Genomic DNA, 22,850 nt, shown 5'->3' on the forward strand with positions numbered 1-22,850 from the left:
ATATATATATATATATATATATATATATATATATATATATATGTGTGTGTGTATATATATATACACTACATACATATGTTTGTATGTATTTGTGTGTGTTCTGATTAATGGTTTAGCCTATGTTTAGGGAAGGTCATGATGAAGGGGTACAGTAGCCATACTGAAATGAATCTAGTTAACAGAAATGTTAACGTTATGGATCGTATTGTTCCTCCATAGACAGCCTACGCAACTGCAACTTTGATGCTTCAAAAAGTTCATGAAGAGATCTGAAAAACTAATCCATATGAATTGAGCAGTCTAATCCAAATTTTCTGAAGAGACGTTTTAATCACTTTTTAAAATGAACAGATTTAATTTAGGCTTTTACTCACATATAAACATTGATCAGCAAAAATAAACAGAAGCTCAAATGAACCTGAATGATGTGCAAGAACAAACCTCTTTTTTGTTGTTGCTCGTGTGCTAGGCAGCATGTTTGAGCTTCCGCAAGAGGTTTGTTCTTGCACGTCATTTAGTTTTCAGTCAGTAATAGTTTCTCATGGGGATGTAAGGTATTTTCAACATGAGCAGTATGCGTGTTCCTGGGTTCGCAGGATCACAAAACTCGCACCTCCACCGTGAATAAATCCCCATCAGAATGCATGTGTTTTACATTTTTAATCATTTAACAGACACTTTTATCCAAAGCAACTTACAAATGAGGAGAGCAACAGAAGCAGTCAAAGCACCAATAGGACTTTAAAGTACACATTTTTGTAGAACATATCACATAACATTTCACAATCCAAACTGATTAATCGCTGATTCAGACCTCTTTCAACACCTGTCGGGGCCTAGAAGGCCTATATACTAGAGTGCAGTCTGGATGGTTAAAAAGTTTCAGAAGTCCTGGTCAGGCCAGTGTGCACATGACAATGGAAGTAATCTTTTGAGAGACCCAGTTCCCTTTCGTGGGAACTATCGACGCTGCGTGAAACGCATTGGGAACCTTCTGCGTGATATCGTCATTGAAGCACTCCTGTTTCCAACCAATCGTGTAACGAGACGTCAGAGACCGGTGACGTCACGGACCAGGAAACTATAAAGCATGCCCGGATGCAGAGAACACTAGCTTCTGCTATCTTCAGCAAGCGCTCCATGTTATCCCGTGTGTCTTATTTAGTGTTTGTCTGTCCCTCCATTATTTTGGTTTCACTCTTCGTCTGAGGACAAGAGTCTCAGCAACACTTGTGTATATATTTGTGATCGCTGTTTGTGCGTCCTATTTAGTGTTTGTTTGTCTTCTCTTTGTCTGAGGACAAGAGTCTCACAACACTACATACATATACACAATAAGACACAATATATATATAGGAAGTGTGCTTCTCCCTGCACTCGTTACATTCCTGACGGGGACACACACGAAATCCCAGATAGCAGACCAACATTGATTCAACGTTGAATCAATGTTAATGCCTTAACCAAAATAACGTTGAATCAATGTTGATCAACGTTGAATTTTAAGTTGATTTTTCATCAGGTTTGCACCCTGAAATAATGTTATTTCAATGATGAAAAATACCAATGTTTTTTCAACCTTAGTTAAATCACCTATTTAACATTAAATTAACGTCAAAACAATATAAAATCAATCTTGCTTTATGTACAGCAAGATTCTAATTTCAATCAGAGACAATGTAAGGGCAGCAGTAAATATGGTTTTAATGAAAAATTCACAACTTCCTTCAGTTTACATACAAATGTATTCATTTATGACCACACACTGTTTGAACAGGAATTAACATCACATTCAGGAAAAAGTGTCTGTAAAAATGGCATTTCATGGTGACTAAAACAAATAGACCTGGTTTCACAGACAGAGCTTAGGCTAAGCCAGGACCAGACCTTAGTTCAATTATTTAAGTAGATTTTAGAGACATGCCAAATTGTTTATCTTAAGACAAAACAATTGCAGTGACATATTTTAAGACATGTTTTCAGTTAAAACTGCTCAGACATACATTTTAGTCTGGGACTAGATTTAAACCTTGTCTGTGAAAGGGGTTAAGCAGTAATAATAAAAAATATATAATATAATAATAATAATAAAAAAACATTATTGGCATTCATCTTGAGACAAAACAATAGCACAGACAAATTGTAAGATGTCAGTGCAAGTTACTTTCAGTTAAAACAGCTCAAACGTGCATTTTAGTCATTGGAAAGAGCCTGGAAAACTGTGACAACAAATGCAAACTGCATCTGTAAATTTTAAGTAAATACAAATGGAAACTCACCAACAAAGACAGAAACACAGTACTACAGACTGAAACACTACCACAGTTCACTGTTCAGGACTTGAAGCTTTAAGGATTGAAGCTCTTCTGATGCAAAAAGTATGTCCTTATTCATTAAATGGATACTCTGACGAACACCACGAGCAATGCCCGAAAGCTGATCAGGAGGATAAACAGAGCCAGTTTTGCAGAAACAGAAAATACAAACTTTGAGGACTCCTTTTCTCAGCCTTCACTTGTTGTAAGGCATCTAAAGAAAACAAAAACCAACAGGAAGTTAGAACTACACAATGTAGTGTATGACTGTCAGAAGGTGGGTCATATATATTTGCAAATGTGACTGTTACAATGTACTAAAAAATTAAGTGAAACTTGAAATATGATTTAAAAAAAAAAAGGTTTAAGTTAAAACACGCTGAATTCAAATGTATGACTATTTAATATAAACCATTATAGGTTGATGTATATCATACCCAGAAGCAGGGCACAAGCTGATGTGACTGAAGTGAATTGATTCAAAACTTTCTCTCCCTCGATCACAATGCCAAGGTTAGCAGGTGGTTCATGAAGTTCTCCAGCTCCTTCAGAATAATGAACATCACCACGAAGAGCTGCTCAAGGTCACCCTCACAATCATCTGTCTGGTTACCCTAAAGTTGTGCACATAAAACAAACCAGTTTCATCGCCTTTTGCTAGAATGACTACAAAATAAACAAATTTATACTTTTTCTGAAAAAATAACATTGGAACACAGGCAAAACAAAACACAAAAGTCACATGAATCTGGGTGAGTTAATGAACATCTGGTTTGGACATTAGTAATTCATTATCTATTAACAACTATATCAGTTTTTATAGAAATTACTTACCATGTATTGTAAAGTGTCCTCAGTCATCAAACATCATTGAAAAGCTTTAGCCCTAATTAGCGGTCGATAGTTGTTTGCCAGGTCAATTAATTAGTTGTGCAAATACTATTATTATAATCTACTATTTCTACTACTGCTATAAAAAAAAAAAAAACATGATCATGATACTAAAAAAAATCCTAACATTTTTCCCTGGGCGAAGCAAAACACCAAGTTAGGCAAATGTAACGTTAGCTCACAATGTCTTTACTTACAGATTTGGATCATCATTTTTGGGAAAACATACATGAAACTCAGAGCTAACATGTCAAAGACAAATAAAAGTACAGACAAATATTAATTTAAAAACTTAACTCAATATTATAACGCAGGAATCTTCACAGCCTCGGGCGTTTTCTCCCGCACCACGCGCACTTCCCGCCCACAGCATTTCAAATATCTCACGCTGCATACAGGATAAAGGAGGAATTCATTTTAATTACGATTCTGTTAGGATTCATGTCCACAAACAACGTTAATGAACTATAAAACTAGTGATGGCCGATTTCGAAACACATGCTTCATGAAGCTCAGAAGCTTCATGAATCATTTGTTTCGAATCAGTGATTCGGAGCATGTATCAAACTGCCAAAGTCACGTGATTTTAGTAAACGAGGCTTCATTACGTCATCACTGTTTCGAAACATTTCAAAACAGTTCGAAATTTCAGTGGTTCACCGGTAGAGGGCGATGATAAAGTTAACCCATGAATCATGCAGATTCACTGAGAAGCATTGAACAAGTGTCTATGGGTTTTACCTGATCTCTGATCAGTTTTATAAATTTGTAGATGTTTTAATTAGACATTAGAATAATTAAAATGAATAATGGTAGTTATTAATCTCTTATTGGCCTGTTTAGCTTGAGCCATGGAACAGAGAAACAAGCCTTGAAAATTGATAAAAGAACAGATATGCAGTCACTCTATATGTAGCCTAATCTTATTTGAGAATTAGTTAATTGCATTTAATAGATTTTACTTTCAATAAAACATTTGCAATAGATTTGTAAAAAGTGTTTTTACTGCATGTTTAGTTTGAGTTTTGTTGCATTTACACTCTTTTGACCACTAGGGGTCACCGTGGAGTCAAGTGTCAGATTGTTTCGAAGCCTCGAATCATCACGGCACATTTGATTCAACTGCTTCAGTGTTTCACGAAGCCTCGCTCTGCCCATCACTATATAAAACACACATTCAAACGCTGCATTATCGAATATATAGAGTAAAACAAATTTCCACCTACCTTTGAGTCCGAGAAGACGCTCGTGCGTCGTGACGTCAGAAAAACGTCTGACGCGGGATCCTTAAAGTGCAGATGATGAGATGTTTGAGTAGTTGTGATATTAGTGTTTAAGTTGAAAGATTGTAACGTTATTAAATTAATAATGTCCAGCTTTTTCATCTCACTGACTTCCAACCGGTTGGAGTTTATCTACACTTCAGTTGGCAGGATTTTTTTGTGGGACTAGAGGGAAGGGTCATGAGGAGCATGAATGCTAATGTGAATAAAGTGTTGTATGAGGGGACAGATGGATTGACATAGTCTAAGTTCCTCCAGTGATGAAGCTGACCAAAAATCAACGTCGATTCAATGTTGTCTTTTTCAACCCTGTAAAGCATTGAAAGTTCAACATTGATTCAATGTTATTTAGCATTGAATTTTCAATCTCAACCAAAATGATGATTCTGATAGAATTTCAACATTGAATCAATGTCACCTTGCTATCTGGGATGTGTGTCGTTTGCCTGGGGGTTGAGCACACGCAGGCAGCACTCGAGGGAGCTGTCTGCGTGTACTGTGAAAAGCTCACCCTTAGAGTGTTGAGATCTCGCCGGGCACTCTTTGATAATAAAGGGGGTGCCTCGGTCGGTGTTCCCCGCGGATCGGGACCCGCTGCTGCCGAGGCGGAGCGGGTGGGGTTCACAGATGGATCTGGCGGCGGGGGTTGAGACGGGCCCTGCCCTATCTCTCCCTTTAGCCACCAGACACAGTGTCTCTCCTGCCGTGGTGGAAGCACGCCCAGCGGTTTCTTCCCCGCGGGGATAGACATCGGCGCTTCATCTGTCTTCATCTGAGGATGTTGATGTGATGAGCGTCGAAGCAGGGGAAGAGGAACCGCCATCCTCTTCCCCCGCACATGAGGAGCTCTTGGAGGTAGTGACCAGAGCTGTAGCCAAATTGAATATCAGCTGGCCAGAAGCAGAGCGGGGAGATGTAAAACCAAAAAGCAAGCTTGAGCAGACCTGCTGGGGGAAATTGATACCAGCGGGGAGGCCACATTCGAGTGCATCCAGGAACTGCGCAAGGCGACAGACCTGGCTCTCCGTGCCACCAAGGAGACGGCTAAAGAGGTGGGCCATTCTATGGCAGCCCTGGTGGCCACGGAGAGGCACTTGTGGCTGAACCTCTCTGACATAAGGGACAGAGACAAAGCTGCCCTTATGGATGCGCCGCTGTCTCCTGCGGGCCTCTTCGTGACGCAGTTACAACTGTCGTCGAGAGGTTCCAGGAGACCAAGAAACAATCTGCGGCGTTTCAGAGGTTCCTCCCCCGCCGGTCTAAAGTCCGCAGCGAGCTCCTCAGCGCACCACAGAGCGCAACAGAAAATAAGTGTGGCCGCCCGTGTTCCCCCATGTAGATTCTGGGGAAGCCTTCCCAGGGCAAAACGGACCTGCAGGCCGTCATTGTAGTGCGGAAGGCTGGAGTTCCCAATGCGTTTCACGCAGCGTCGATAGTTCCCACGAAAGGGAACGTCTCGGGTTACGATTGTAACCCTGGTTCCCTGAGTAAGGGAACAAGACGCTGCGTCTCTTGCTGTACCCCTGCATGCTTGCAATAGTAAAAAAGTAAAATATACTTTTGTCCACGTCCTTCAAAGGATGCAACCTCTGAATTGGGACACAGCTTAGGTTTCCTTACCAAAAGTTCTGAAGATCAAAATACAGCCTATATCACGCGAGTCAACTTACCACACATGACATGATATAGATGTTTTGAAAAAAAAGAAAAAAAAAAAAAACGTATGTAAGGAATGGGCCGTTGAATTCGCCGTGGCCATTACACCTTGGGTGTGCATTATTTTCTAAGAATTTAACGAGAGTCTTTTTTCTAAGAGTCAATTATTCCGCTTATTCCACCACGGTTACCACACCTCAAGACACTGTGAGACAATTGTCAGTTTTTTGTCCCTAAAACACTCTTGTGTATGTGACTAATTTCTTACACATATCATCCCAAGCCTCCGTTGCCAATTCCAAAACGTCATTTCAGATCTAGTAACGAAGGCTTGAGCCTTGATAGCAGAATTATACCATTGATACAGTTGGGTCAAAATCACTATAAAGTGCCTTTGAGACTTCACAATTTCCAAAATAAAAAGTTCAAATTTTCCATTTAACTTCATATTTGTTGTATTAAGGAGATGTTAGGATGTTAGAAATGCATGTTGGTCAAGCTCCAGAACTTTTTGTAAATTAACTGTAAGCAGACAATGTACGAGCAAACCACAAAATATGTCCACCCTGTCATGGACAAAATCAAAGCAGTTTAAATATATTTTCATTGCATAGTGATTTTAAAATGTAGATTTTCCGTAAAATAGATGGTCCCTTTCTCAACAATAAATTTTAGTTAATCAGAGAAGTCTTTTGATAATAATGGAACTGCAGAAAATTTTTGTTTCCCTAAAAAAAATGCAATACTTGCAATTTACTTTCTAAATAACATCTAACAACAAATATATCTGGTCAAACTTTCAAACAATATTAACTGGCCCTCTTTTCTTTATAAAGAAATCAAAAAAAGTTTTCATAAATTTTCATAAAAGATGAAGTTGACAGGGTGGACAATGACAGGGTGGACAAAAATATGACAGGGTGGACAAAGACTTGAATGGGTGAATAAAACAGGAATATCAGAGAAACAACAGGAACAAGAAGAAACCCTTAAGCAATATATGATATTCTATATATAAAACTAAAACTGCTCACTTGATTCGTTTAAAACCGTGGCATAATTCTTAACAAATCACCCCTTTGTGTTGCTCAGAGATGCACAACAGTTCCGCTGTGGCTTTGTTTGGAACTATTTTTGATTGCAAAATAGAACAAAAACAGACAATATTGACGATATTGTGTTTATTAACTTGTTGTTTATTTTACTGTTGTATAAAATAAAAATCACATTTTCAAATCGAGCAGATATTCAGGAAAACAGCACTTTTTCTTGTGTGATTGCTTAACTATATCATATGATATAAATATAAGACAAAACCCCATTTGGGGCATTTTTTACCCTCATATCTTGAATTTAGGCACATTTTAACTACATTCTAACAGGCTACATCACACAGTGAGTCATTGTCATACATCATCCTCAGTCACTATGAAACTGCATGCCATGTAAGATGGTGCACAGGTCTGGGCCGGAGCAGGGTGCACTAAATGTGTTCATTTCAACGTATTATTTTTTCCATAATTAATCACACCAAATCAACATGTTAAATCGACAGCCCTAGTGGAAATATTATCATAATGTGGCAAAAACTATGCACATGTCCACCCTGTCATGTACCATGTCATGGAAGAAAGACCAAATGGGGGTGATGATGATACTGTCAACATCAGGTGGTTTCTTAAAGGGGCGTTTACTCCAAAATGACAGGGTGGACAGCAATTTCAGGAAATGCTTAATATTATTATGAAAATAGAATATAAATGATAAAAAATTTCTTGTTTTATTAAATAACTTGTTGAGGACAATTCAAAAAAATTTTGAATTTTATGTCATGTACTCACTTTTTACACTCATTGGAGTTAGCTGAGCAGTGTCTGGGACACGCCCAAACTGCATACATCCAATCAAAGAAAATGGTATAAAATGCGAAAAAAACATTTCAAGAGATTTATCAATGTACTTGTATGTGTGAAAGTGTTTGGCCATTTATAATAAAACCTCCAAATTTCATTATTTTACATTATATTCATGATGACTGAGCGATTCTGATGAGGACACCAAAAGGCACATTATAATTATATTGACCCAGTTATTAACACACTTAGAGAGAGAGAGAGAGAGAGAGAGAGAGAGAGAGAGAGCAGCATAAGTGAATTAGCCTACCTGATCCGTGATGGCAGCAGTGTCTCTAATAGTTTTATCAAGTTTATCTCAGGAACCGCACTCGCTGGTGAGTCATGCATCTAAAGTTGCTAAACTATTTTACTCTGATTAATTTGTCAGAGCAGCTCTGATCAAACATTTCCGTGCAAGTGTGTGTATACAGTAGCCCACGTACGTTTGAAAGAGAGAGAGAGCGCGCCCGAGAGGTTTCAGGACACAATAAAATGTATTTTGTGGCAAAAACCATGATAATAATTTATCGGTATCATCCTCTTGTTTTCTATAATGCGAAGTGATATGGAACTGCATGCGATCAAGACCTTTCCCTAAATATAGGCTGCGTCCGAAAACCTAGGTAGCTGTCTTGCTGCCACGCTATCTTATAAGAGAATGACTTGTACGACAGCATTTGTGCATGAAGGCACCTCACGAAATTGATTTCGGACAGACTTCTGAGGCAGCGTAACAGTTTAATGATCTACAGCAATATAGCCCGAGCTTTGGTGAGAACTAAACAAGTATTTAATTACTACAGTAGTAATTTCTCGATAGAAATGATATCAAAATTGAAATATGTTGATCAAAATCGTACGTTTAGCCTATACACAAACTGAGCAGCAAACGCAACTTTCGGACGCCATCTTTATTTTTCTAACTCAACTGTCACAGAATGGAAAGCACAGGATTGTGGGATATCAAAGGCAGCTAAGGATACATCTATGCTTCCTTCAAAAATCGATCTGAGGAAGGTATCTCATGAGAGAGGAAGTAAAGCTAACATTGGATTCGGACGTGCCTTGATGCCTTACTACCTTGAAATATGTCCTCGGAAGGCAGCATTTTCCAGTTTTCGGACGCAGCCATAATTGCACGCCTTATAACGTTGGTCAACCAATCAGATTTGAGCATTCAACAGCCCCCTAGTATAATTAACTATATTTCAACATAAACATACGCTACATAGGTAGTGAACATAATCTAGAGAACATAGAATTAATTATATAAGATACCATAGGGAAAACTAACATTGATATTTTTTCTATTATCTCATAATTGACCGTTCACCCGCCTCCTTAGTTACTGTTTCTATGTCCGACATGCCATTCACACCACACATCATGTTCTCACAGTGAAAAATACATCGACAGACAACACAGAGCAGGTTACTTTTGATATGAAAGAAAGTCTCAAATTTCAAATTTTTTAATTTTTAAAGAAATTTATACAATAAATACCGTTTTGTGCCTCTTATGTGTTGTGACAGATCCGCTGTAGCGCCTCAGCTCAAGTGGCTCATGAAACGATCATCTATTCTTACTAGTTAATTTATATAATCAAATAAACATGAATGAACCACATTTCAACCACAGAAAGACGTCAGTACACATCATTTTTCAAGTCTACCAACATAAGATATGTTAATCTACTAACTCCCCTGACTGCTTTGTCAGACAAAATGGCAGATTCGGTGTTATGATTGGTTAGATTGCCTGTCAATCAAACTCCAATCAAAGCATTATTAAGGGGGTTGCACACCAGACGCAAAGCTCAGCGCCGCGGCACGTCTTTAAAATTCAAACACATTGTTTTCTATTGTTTTCTGAATCGTAGCTGGGCAGGCGGCAAATGTCGCCACCGGTGTGCGTACACTCATAGAAAACAACACATTCGAATTTTAAAGACGTGTCGCGGCACTGCACGGCGCTGAGCTTCGCGTCCGGTGTGCGAGCCCCTTTAAGCCCCGAGTATACTTCACTTACCGCGCCCGGACGCTGTCACGCGCGCAGTCCTGTCCGCGCGTCTTTCCAAGTATACTACACCACGGATGTGCGCGGGGTGTGCCGAAGTATACCCGGGACTTTAGGCTGCTGTCATTTTAAGACATGATGCACGGATCCATTATACAGTTACACCTTTTTCTCTCTTAACTGTTTACGTTTACTTAAAACATAACTGACTGTATGTATGTGAATACATTCACTGCGTACTGAAATTTGAATTTGAACTTACTTTGTAATGGGTAAAAAAGCATGTTTTATATAGAACGGAAAAAGGTAGATTGAATTAAATTCCAACGTACTACAATCGCATTGTTGTTGTTGTCACGTGACCTACCAATGTCAGTTGCATCACTTTACTGCCATTCATAAATCTTATCTAGTGGCCTCTTGGGATAGTAAAGTGTCATTCCTTACCTTGCACACTTCAAAATCTCGGAAGCAGTAGGTCATCTGTGTATATTTTGGTCTATGAATACCTTGTATATCGGGCACACCACTCTGTTGTCCTAATGTTGTGTATAGTAGGGAAGTATTATGGATGCAGCAATTGGCTCGATTCATTCAAAAATGCTATTCATTCAATAACACAACACCACTGTTGCTTGGAGATGCACAAAGGTGGCTTTGTGGGGAACAATTTCATTGGTGAATTGGATCAAAAAACAGACAAAAGTATCTCAAAAATTTAAAGCACTCAAAACCTCCAAGACCAAATATTGACAGGTGTTGCCCTTTAGGGCAGGGGTGTCAAATTAAGCACTACTGTAGAGTTCAACTCCAACCATAGTTAAACACACCTGAACCAGCTAATCAAGCAGGATTACTGGAAACTTCCAGACAGGTGTTTTGGAGATGGTTGGAGCTAATTTGATAATTAATTATCTTTTCATAATTGAATAATGTTCAATTATTGCAAAGCTGCTTTGAAACAATCTTTATTGTATAAAGCGCTATAAAAATAAAGGTGACTTTACTCTCTGACACTCTGCAGGACAGTGGGCCTCCAGCTTTTTGGTGTCATGTAATTAAGGCCAGTTTGATTCAGGTGTAGCAGGTCTCCACCCGCTAGAAGATGTGAAGCTTAATAAATAGCCTTCCAAATGCAATTAACATCAGTTCATAGTTTTTGGACATGGAGCCCTGGAGGGTAAAACATCCACAGAAATGCATTACAGGTGTTGAAAAGTCTTAACTCTTTTTCAGAAAATCTCTCAAGTCAGGGAGTTCCAGATGCCATAAATCAGACTATTGTTTCAGTCAACAAAGCCAAGATCCCAAATGAACATCTAACAAACTTACTTGCAGTACCCTATTTTATACAATTCATAACCAATGATCTCAGATCACAGATGTTTTCCTCCCTTTCCTTTTTGGCTCATCCTCAAACTCTCACCACATCTTCTTTGCATGGCTATCTTCTTTGCACTATTTGCTACCAGATTATTACTTCACTTTATATGATTATACTTCAATGATTTTCTAAAATTGATCAAGCATACATATCAAAAAAATAATACTTTGCCTACATTATGTAAGCATACGACTGAGAGACTTGTGCATGTTAGTGATAACTAAACAGTGAGCTCACATGGACTTTCAGTGTTTTTTGATGCTTTTAAACTGCATGGTATGGCTCACTTTAAATAGTACCACCTCGTTTGAGGTTCCAAGCGAGCCGTACCACTACTAAAATGTGACGTGGAAACACTGCAGATCACTGATTGGTCAGAGAGAATTGTCACTCGCAATGTTATTTGATTTTACGACATGAGATGCCAAACCAAATGGCAGTAGCGGCAGTGCAACTATAACGATATGTCTATATTCCCACCCACTTTTTAAGTGGTACCAAACTGCAGTGGAAAAGTGAGCCAAGCCAAGTTGAAACCAACACTCAGTGGAAAAGTGCCATTAGTTCCCTTTCAAATGGGAACTCAACACTTCTTCAGACGCAGTGCATCATGTGCTATATCTTGCATCATCTGATCCACAGATAGAGCTCTTCTGGTTTCCAGCCAGGAAGAGCAGGATATGGCTGTGGAGGGTGAAGACGCTGGTGAGCCCTCCCAGCTGGTTGTGGCTAGAAGGGATACAGCAACAGTGGGAAGTGAGACAAAATCTCACGCTAAAGTAACAAATTAAATTTGCTATTTATCAGATTGTGTTTTATTAACATCTACACCTACCCCAACCCTAACCCTAAACCTACCTTTACAATAATGCAAATACTGTAATTATATGACGCAATATTAATGTGCGCATACCTCGTGGCCGTAGCTCTAAGGCCCCGTCCACACGGAGACGCGTTTCTGTGAAACCGCACAATTTTTTTTCGGATAGGCGTTTCGTCCACACGGATCCGGTGTTTTTGAAAGGTGAAACCGCTATTTTTTTGAAACTGGGTCCCAGAGTGGAAAAATTTTAAAATGCCGTCGTTGCGTTATCATGTGGACGGGGCAATCTGTATATTTTCTGAAACGATGATGTCATCACCCCACGTGTTGACCCCTGGTTGACCCTAGTCAGACGCGCTAACACCACAAAACAGCACCAACAACAGCAATAGCAGACTCTACATGCTTGTGTTCGTGCTGCAGAAGCTACTGAACCAAAATAAAGTGTTATTTTTAAGCTTTGATATAGTTTGTATTCAGCGCGCAAGGTTTATGCGCATGCTCCAAGTCTTCTTCGCTGTTTTAAGTGCATTTCTGCGGTAGAATTACAGCGCCACATAATGGTCTGGCATGTATACTACATCATTTTGAGTCGTTTCAGTGGTTTCGTGTGGACGCAGAAAATTTTTGAGACGAGAAAAAAAAAAAAGATCAGTTTACGGTAAGCCCCGGCTTCGTGTGGACGTAGCCTAAGCCTTCTAGTCTTTACCCTCCTAGACTGCTTGCCCAACATATGAGGAGCTTCTCGAGATTATGGCCCATGCTACAGAGTGGCTAGATCTCCCTTGGAGGCGCATACATGATGGATATTCAACAAAATATAGAAATGAGAAGATTAATAATTAAAGGAAAACAAACTTGCTATATCACATTAAGCAGTAAAGAGTTTTATCTGCAACACATAGTTTGTCAGCGGTGCTCTGTCTGGACATGTTCCACACACATGCACATTAAGTTGTTTACAACTTTAAAATAGCTTAAAACAAACACTTTGACAAATAAATTGCACTGAAATACAAATGAAATACTGTATACATTAATAGCATCAATATAAACAACTAAGCATAAAGATATGTATATATAAAGCGACACCATTCTAGACATGATAATTTCCTTTCATTAGCCTTAACTAATGCATGTTGTAACATAAAAAAATATATATTAGGATGAGACACTACATTTTGTTGCCATACTTCAGGTTCCTTCAGACAAAGAAGTGTATGACATGTATACAGGTTCCCTTTTATACTCATGATAGTGAGTATAAAAGAGGTAGTGACAATACGTTTAACACGTTTCAAACACTGGTCACGCTGGATGCAGTACCCAGACAGTGTCTCGTTGCCCTTCTCACAGAACCGGGGTTACATTTGTAATCAAGATATTCTGCTAAAAAATATACTGTATTTCTAATTAAAAATATACTATCTGTCAATTTCGGCCTGTCAATTTTCCATTTCAACAGAAGAAGAAAACGTGAACAAAATGCAAGATTTGTGCACTTGTGATCTATATACAACTGCTGCAATAGCCTATTTCAAACACTAAAAACAGCTTGACACTTAAAGTTCACATTAAACAGTTACATTAAAAGATCAAATTCAGTATACACCTTTTTTATGATGCATACAAGCAGATGCACTCAGAATAGGAATGCAATGCACTAAATGGTTAAGCATTTTCTTATGGTTTTCTTTGGGAAAACACTTAACGATGCGTTTATTTTCGGTGTTCATCTACATAAAATGTATCATCAATAAGGTCTATCCTGGACTTGGTCTTTTCATTTTTCATTAGTACTTGGCACAAACTTGGTAAAAATGACTGGCAGGCGATGGAGGAAAGCCTCCAAGTGTTTTGCCCTCCAAGTGGGCATTCCTACAAGGATGTGACATCACAGGAAAACTGAGCGAGTTTTTGATGATATTTACATATACATATATAATGTAGAACCAAAAGTATTTTCAACATCAATAATAATAAGGAATGTTTCTTGAGGAGAAAATCAGCATTTTAGAATAATTTCTGAAGAATCATGTGACACTGAAAACTGACACTGAGTAATGATGCAGAAAATTCAGCTTTGCAATCACAAGAACAAATTACAATACCCCAAGTTGGCAATTAATGGGAGACATTGTGTCATTAAATAGTATACATTTATTATTTTCCTTTTAATAACTGAAGTCTGTCATACAGTAGCTGTTGTGCTTTAGATATTTAAAACATAAATCCTATTAAATATTACAGAATCATCTAATGCTGAGAAAAAAATATACTCTAACTCTATGCCTCATATTATCATCACAGATAGCATATTGTGCATTTAAAAATACAATAGATAGAATTAAGAACAGTTAAGTATCGCACTTAACTGTACACAAGTGACAAAGTTAACATATTATTGAAAAAAAAACATGATCAAACATGATCCATAAAGCTGACACATAATGTACAAAAAAATCAATTGAATTAAAGATACATGTATTGCTTTTAAATTTGCACAAATTATTTTTTTACATCCCACACAAACTTGACAAGAGAAGGACTGTGATAATAGATAAAACGGATGTGGCCGCAGATGAAGGTGCTGTGGATTTTACCACCTGTGATGTCACAACTCTGCCATTCAAGGGCTGAACTCCTCTGAAGTTGTTGGTCATCAGAACTGAAGTGTTTGCTGCTTTGAAATTTGTGGTTGTGCTGAAGCGGTTGATCTGTTTGGAGGAATAAATTCAACTGAGTGACTTTAGGGTCTAACTCAGAATATGAAGAATGTTGGACAAATGTTTTTTTAAGAAAAAAATATTTGTCCAACTTTCCTGTAGCCCATGCTTTCCTGTAGCTCAGTGGTTAGAGTGTGGCACTAGCAATGCCAAGATCATGGGCTCGATCCCAGGGATTGCACATATTCAGATACAAATGTATAGTATAATGCAATGTAAGTCGCTTTGGATAAAAGCGTCTGCCAAATGCATAAATGTAAATGATAATGTAAATGAATTACTCTACCACAGAGTTGCCTTGACTTACCAAATTCTGACTGACTTTGATGGGCTGTTTAAACACAGTCCAGATCACAACTTCATTGCAGTCGGGTGTAGTTAGAGAGCCTTGGTAACGGTAATATTTAGTCCTGTCCACCCCTTCAAGCAGACTGTCCAGTGTGATTTGATCCATGATGTCTGTGGTTGTACTACCTAAATATACAAAAAAAAAAAAAAAATCAAGAGGGTGTAAGGAAACTACTTTGTGCTAATTGGTACAGAGAGATTAACAAAATATACCGCTTTTTTTTTATGAAGTGCACAAAAGACCCTCCATATTGATAAAAATGTTTAAAGATTCTATCAAAAGTGAAAAATCTGTCATCATTGCTGTTTTTCTAAAACCTTTCTTTTGTTGTAAACAAAAGAAGATATTTCTCTGTGATTTGTGTCTGAATGCCAGTTTCATTTTGGACCCCATTGACTTTTACTGTACAGTTGAAACATTCTTCAAAATACCTTATTTTGTGCACCAAAGGGGATGGATAGTTTTGGAGCGACATGAGGGTGACGAGCAAATGATGACAAAATGTTCATTTTTAGGTAAACTGTCAACAACAAGTGATTTCTTTACCTGAATTAGGGATGCTTGTCAAAAAGGATGTTAGGATATCCCAACTTTTTGTTTTGTTTTGTTCACTGGTTGCCTGTTCATTGAATAAAATATACACATATAATACTCAGACATGAGTATTTGGTTTTCCCTTTGGGTTTAATAAATGTGGTGTTGCTCACCTCAATGAAGAACCCAAGAACAGCCAATCCTGTGCTGTCATTAGCAGCTAGAGCAGCTGACACACTCCCGTTGTATTTCGAATGGACACTCACAATGTGCAGCTGAGAAACAGAATCAGATGTAGTAGGATTACACACAGTGACATGATCACATACACTTTCTCAAGCTGTTTTGAGAGGATATTTTTGGGATAATGCAGTGCATTTGCAGGGAAAACTCATTAATTCATACCTCAATTGGGTATTGTTTGCCATCCACAGTGTGTTCGGAGCCAGATGAGGAGCTGCCGTTACCCCAGTGGAGATGGAATTGTTTAGTGTTGTACACACCTGGAAGATCACCTCCTTGCACTGCTACTTTTTCATCATCCAGACTGACCACAACTGTGAAGACAATTAACATATTAGATACAAGGTCCATGGCATACAATACATTAATGTTGTGCATCACTGATGCCTGATCTGCACCCTCTACCTTTTTTGCAAATTTAAGTTCCCTCTGTATAGTCATTGAGTCTCATGGTATGAACAAAAAGAGGAATCAAATAACTTTTATCTTTCTGTTGTCTAACAGAATATCACCTATCTCTGTTTTGTACTTTTCTGAGCAATTCTGGACCTCTTTAATGTGACTCTTCTCTTGAATAGCAATTGTATTTTGTAAAGACAAACAAATCCTATAAAAAAACAAAAACAAAAAAAGAAACAATCAAAGTTCCAAGTGTGCAGCACTCCTTACCAGAATCGCCTGAGTTTGTGATTGAAATGAAGGTGGAGTTGTCATCAAAACCAGTGAAGGTAAATGAGGTCAGCTTAGAATTTCCCTGCACATTTGCAGTCACGATATTGATAGGAGATTGCTTGGATCCATTACAGAATTTTGGAGCAATTTTGGGCCAGTGGGTATAATCTATAACAAATCAGGGGTCACAAAATTCACTTCAGAACAAGTTTTAAGCATATCAATTTTAACATTTTAAAATAAGATTTATATTAACTTTTATGCAGTGAAATGTTGTCTATACCTAAATCACACTTACCGCATTCTGGCTTGTGATAGCACCATTCTGTTTAGGATGAAATGACAGCATTAACAAATATAACAAATGAAACAGCAGAATTTCCATCCAAAATGAGCCTTTAGTGTTTAAAGGGAGACATAAGAAAATAAAAATAAACTAGACATTCGTTGAGTCATAAAGTTGACCTTCAGTTACACTCACCCGCTGAAGAGCCCGCGCTGTGGACGGAGGGACTCAGAAGAGCAACAAGGCAAGTTACCAGCAAGACAATCATCTAAATCAAACAAGAAATCATTACAATGGAAATCAATGCCGCTAACAGAATTTAACCTTATTATAAGTAGGAAAAGGTAGTTACGGTCTTACTGTACCTCTTCGACTTGATTCACCTGTCGATATTCAGAAAAATGATGACTCGGCTTCATTCCCGCCTTTAATAGCCTTCACAGCTCACCTGTGGGTGTGTCACTTTCATCCATTCATCTGCTTTCCTGACGAAAAACTACATTCCGATTAAACGCATGTGATAACATAAACATTTATCTTTGGACATTACTTTCGAATTGCAGTCAATGGGCTCTTTCAGTTAAATTATCGCGTCCCTATCTCTCAGCATCACTTCTTCATGTCTCTAATCCTCTCGTTTTTTTTCTCTCTAATCGCCTCGTGATGAGGGGAAAAGTTCACTTTTTTATTTTCTTTTCCAGCCTTTTAAAATGAGCCGTCGACACAAATATTGTAAATAAGTGCACCAGTTTTAATTTATTTCGATTAACAGTTAAACCCTTCATATTCATTATTTATAAATCTAAATTTAAATATTATTGTAAAAAAAAAAAAAAAAAAAAAATTATAGGGACAGTTTACTCAAAAATTAAACTCGTATTACTTCCCTCATGTTGTTCCCAAATAAGTAGGCTCTCTTTCCTTCATAGCAGCAAAGCAGAATATTAACAGACAACAATAGCCTGTATTGCTACTTTCAATCATCCCTATTCTTGATTAGAGGTTATTGTAAAGGGCGTTTTACAATCTCACGAATGTTCAGATGAATGACATCAGTGAATCTATACCCTATTTTTTACTTTAACTCTTTAATGTTCCTCTTTTGATGCTTCTCATTTTTAACACATAATTGGCCATTCCTCTCGGCACATCAAAGAAGTAAATGTCAAAGAAAAAAACGTCATCGAAATGTGTACATTGTGATTCAAGATCCATTTACATTAAAAAAAAAAATGAATTATTAGCGATTCATATGTACCTTGCAAAAAAAAAAAAAAAAAAAAAATCAGAATACACATATAATAGATGTCAAAGGTGAAATATTTCAGAACCAAATGTTGGGATTCGCGTCATTTCAGGGGTTAATGGGACCGTGCAAACCTGGAAAACCTTATAGGTAACAATAAATTACTGGTAACAGTCAAGGAAGAGAAAGCAGTGCCGGTGCATGTGAGCTTACAAAGATCTTATGTAAGACTATTAGAACAAAATTAAAGTAAATCTATCCAAAATTAAATAAAATCTATTCTACAAATTAGATCTTATGAATTTAAGTGAATTATCCACCAATTCAGCAAAACTTACATGAGCCAGAATACGCAGACAGATAGGGAAAAAAGACGTGAACTGACAAAAGTGAGATAGTATATATTATGACATAAGAAATTACTCATATATAAAAGGAGGTTTCATTTCTCAAGGAATGAGTCATTATTACAGTACATGTCCTTTAGCAATAATTAGCTGCTTATTTTAAGGATAGGCAAAACATTTCATAATCAGATGTGTGTCATAATTTCAATTCGATTCATGTTCAGGGATGGGATGGGGTGTTCCGTGAAACTAACCTCCTACAAAATGAATCATAAATGCAGGCTCACCCAAGTGATCAGCCTCTGCTTGTAGATGTCATTACGAGATCAGCCATTCCAAAGTAGCTGTGTATTCTAATGATTTTTTGTTTGTTTGTTTGTTTTGCAGTCAACATTTACTGTAAATCAAATCACAAGGATTTTAATAAATTTGAATAAATTTATTCCATTTTGCCTGTTTTAGTCATACACATACTGAACAGAAAATGGAAAGATACCTGCATTGTCACAAGAGTAACACATGATTTTAGCTACATGAGTCACTCATATCAGTTGATCTCTTTCAGATTCTTGGCTTATGGACTACGGGTTCTTCTGAAATGTATAAATGACTCTTTCAACTCTTACATAATATCTTTGTAAACTATCTGCTTCACCGGTACTGCATTCTGTAACCTGACATTTATTGTTATCTCTAAAGTTTTTTTGCTTAGCATGATCCCATTAACCACTGCTGGTAGATGTAGTAAGTCCCACAATTTTGGTTCTGAAAGCATCTTTCACAACCACTTTTTTGCAGATTTTTATTTTTTTTTTTAATGTACAATTGCCCCCTATTTTCTCAGTCTGCTGCCTTTCATGTCACAGCTCAAGATAGGCTCTAATAAAGGGTTTGGGACTGTGTGCATTCTTGTGCCGCTATCAACCAATCAGTGAAGTCATTTGCTCAAAAAACCCACCGAGCAACTGCTATGAGATGAAAATGTGTGATAAATGACCTCACATTGACACCAAGCTCAAAGGGCACAAAAGTGAGGCTTTCCTCTGAAACTTTATCCACCCGTGTCACTGTTAAACACTTAATGAGTGTGTTGCATGCTATGTGATCTTATAACTTGTATACTGCCACTTGTGCAGGAGTTGGGACACCGTATAAATTGTGAATAAAAACAGAATGCAATAATGTGGACTTTTCAAATTTCAATATTTTATTCAGAATACAACATAGATGACATATCAAATGTTTAAACTGAGAAAATGTTTCATTTTAAGGGAAAAATAAGTTGATTTTAAATTTCATGGCATCAACACATCTCAAAAAAGTTAGGGCCAAGGCCATGTTTACCACTGTGTGGCATCCCCTCTTCTTTTTATAACAATCTGCAAACGTCTGGGGACCGAGGAGACAAGTTGTTCAAGTTCAGGAATAGGAATGTTGTCCCATTCTTGTCTAATATCTGTTCTATCATTCTTGTCTAGAATCTGTTCTAGTTGCTCAACTGTCTTAGGTCTTCTTTGTCGCATCTTTCTCTTTATGATGCGCCAAATGTTTTTTATGGGTGAAAGATCTGGACTGCTGGCTGGCTATTTTAGTACCCGGATCCTTCTTCTACGCAGCCATGATGTTGTATTTGATGCAGTATGTGGTCTAGCATTGTCATGTTGGAAAATGCAAGGTCTTCCCTGAAAGAGACGACGTCTGGATGGGAGCATATGTTGTTCTAGAACTTGGATATACCTTTCAGCCTTGATGGTGCCTTTTCCAGATGTGTTAAGCTACCCATGCCACACGCACTCATGCAACCCCATACCATCAGAGATGCAGGCTTCTGAACTGAGCGCTGATAACAACTTGGGTTGTCCTTGTCCTCTTTAGTCCGGATGACATGGCGTCCCAGTTTTCCAAAAAGAACATCAAATTTTTATTCGTCTGACCACAGAACAGTTTTCCACTTTGCCACAGTCCATTTTAAATGAGCCTTGGCCCAGAAAAAACACCTGCGCTTCTGGATCATGCATAGATATGGCCTCTTTTTTGACCTATCCGTTTGTTAAGTTGTGACGTAAGGAACGCCGTTTCCGGGTCCAAGCCTTGGCTCATTTCACTTGAGAATGCCATCAACGGCCGTTTATGAGTGTAACACAGTTCGTAAATGTGGGAAGAAGGAGGCGGGAACCGGCGAACGTTGAACCAAACTTTAATATAAAATAAACAAAGAACAAAACGAAAGTAATGCCGGCAGACCCTCGCGGACGTCTGCCGGCCACACAAACATAATAAAACATAAAATAATATCCAGGCCTGGTCCTCTCTCGTCCTCCACGGTCGTCGCTCCTCCTTTTATGCTCCCGGAGCTCCTCCGTGAGAGACTCAAGGCCGGTGCGCCTCCCAGGTGATGCTTGTTATCACTTGCGTCACCGGCCTCGCGCCGTTCCCTCACGTCTCTCGCCCGCCCTGGTCGCCACAATGAGCACTATTTATTCATTTTAAACATCAATAATTTTAAAAAGTTAAACATTTTAAATACTTACAGTCTACACAACAGTCTCTGTGATCACAGCATGACAGATATTAATTTACCTTTCGAAAGGGAACTCCACTCTGCGCTGACTGCGCTATGGGGAACGTCCTCCGTGACCCGTGCTCGAAATGCCAAAAATCACCACACTCCTATCCTATTGGCTGGCGACAGCCTATCACGTCAAGCGGCGTGAACCGCGACGTATAAAGGGAGCGCCTGGGGAAACAGCCGACATCCTCTTGTCTTTTCGTGACTGCTTTTGCTCGTGCCATTTTCACTCTGCCAAAAGAAATTAGGTCTGCTAAATCATTCAGGAAGTGTGCTGATCCTTGTCCCAGGTTTCTTACACCAGAGGACACACACAACTTGTGCGTTTTCTGTCTGGGCGAGGAGCACTCACGGTCAGTACTCGAGGGTGCTGCCTCTGCTAACTGTGAGCGTTTTCCTATGAAAACGCTCCGTTCTCGTTTGGCCCTCTTCTCGAGGGGAGAGGTGCCACCACCGCTGCCTGGTGGTTCTGGCCCCGCTCGTGCTGAGGCTCAGCGGCGATTGTAATCATGGGACTCGCAGGTGGAGCTTGCTGAAGAATTTGAGAGGGGTGTCAATCTTTCTCAAGCTGAAGCGACTGACGAGGACGCGCTTCTGGCGGATGATGTCGATGTTTTATTTTTAACATCCTCGGACTCAGGAGCGAGTGCTCTCTCGGTCCAAAGCCCCGAAGAACAGAAGATGGCCGAGGCGGGAGAAGCGGGCCTCCCTGCGCGACGTTTTTCGGAGTTGCTGGAGGTTATGGAACGCGCTTCGAGCAGACTGCAGCTGCCCTGGGAGCGCGTGAGGAGGGAACCCGCTCGCAGCAGGTTAGACGATCTTTTTCTCTCTACCCATGGCCTGGCAACTCCGGCGAGGGCCCTGCCATCCAAGGCCGCTGCAGGTCAGGCTGGTGTGGCATTGCACACGATGACGGTGCTTCTGGCTTACCAGGCTGATCTGCTTACGGATCTTGTTCAGGGAGGCGAAGACGCGCTCTGCGGCGTTTAGATCTTGCATCCTGCTCAGATCCAGCTCTGGGCCCAGACAGCCGGGAGATCCCGGGCCGCCTCGAGCCGAGGCTCAGAGGCAGGCCCAGAGGGAAAGTGTCGCCGCTCGTGCGCCTCCTCCTCCTCGGAATAAGTCGCAGAGACGGCGAGATGCTAGAAGGAAGAAGCAAGATTTGCCTTTTAGCCTCTCTGTATGCAGCTTGTTTGGATACAGCGCTGTTGGTCTACGATGCTGGTTACGCTCACGCTGTTTAGCATTTTAACATTGCCTGCTGGAATGTGTATGCCTAGGCTCAGGTTGTGTAGCTAGTTCCCTTAAAATTATCATTTTAGGTTATACTGGCCCTTCCTTGTAGCTAGGGCCCTGTCATGACCACGGGCTGGTGCCACATGGTTCTTTAAGTAGCAGGCCTTTCCAGGCCTCTCTTATAACCTTTGTATGGGTTTCTGTATGTCTCATCCCCCTTGGGTGTTGTATAAACGCACTAGCTATCACCGCGTGCTTTTAAGGTTACAGGCCACTTTTAGGCCTTCCTTTGCTAGCATGTCGGAGTTTAGCTTAGTACTCCTCTCGCTGAGAGTAAAAAATGTTTTTACTGAGTAAATTGTGCGTTTATTCCCTTTAG

The 22,850-nt window shown here is 39.2% G+C and overlaps 1 protein-coding gene across 1 annotated transcript; it reads right to left on the reverse strand.

Moving 5' to 3' along the window:
• Window positions 1–14,470: 14,470 nt before the first annotated feature.
• Window positions 14,471–17,486, reverse strand: LOC137007984 (carbonic anhydrase 4-like). Its single transcript, XM_067369755.1, has 9 exons — window positions 17,439–17,486; window positions 17,269–17,341; window positions 17,086–17,112; window positions 16,785–16,955; window positions 16,278–16,429; window positions 16,046–16,147; window positions 15,885–15,957; window positions 15,297–15,463; window positions 14,471–14,980 (listed from the first exon to the last, which is right to left on the reverse strand). Exons 2-9 carry the CDS (start codon window positions 17,339–17,341, stop codon window positions 14,780–14,782), a joined length of 966 nt encoding a protein of 321 aa, XP_067225856.1. The 5' UTR covers window positions 17,439–17,486; the 3' UTR covers window positions 14,471–14,779.
• Between the last annotated feature and the right edge of the window lie 5,364 nt (window positions 17,487–22,850).

This window comes from Chanodichthys erythropterus, chromosome 19 (genome assembly GCF_024489055.1).
Source record: "Chanodichthys erythropterus isolate Z2021 chromosome 19, ASM2448905v1, whole genome shotgun sequence".
Lineage (NCBI taxonomy): Eukaryota > Metazoa > Chordata > Actinopteri > Cypriniformes > Xenocyprididae > Chanodichthys > Chanodichthys erythropterus.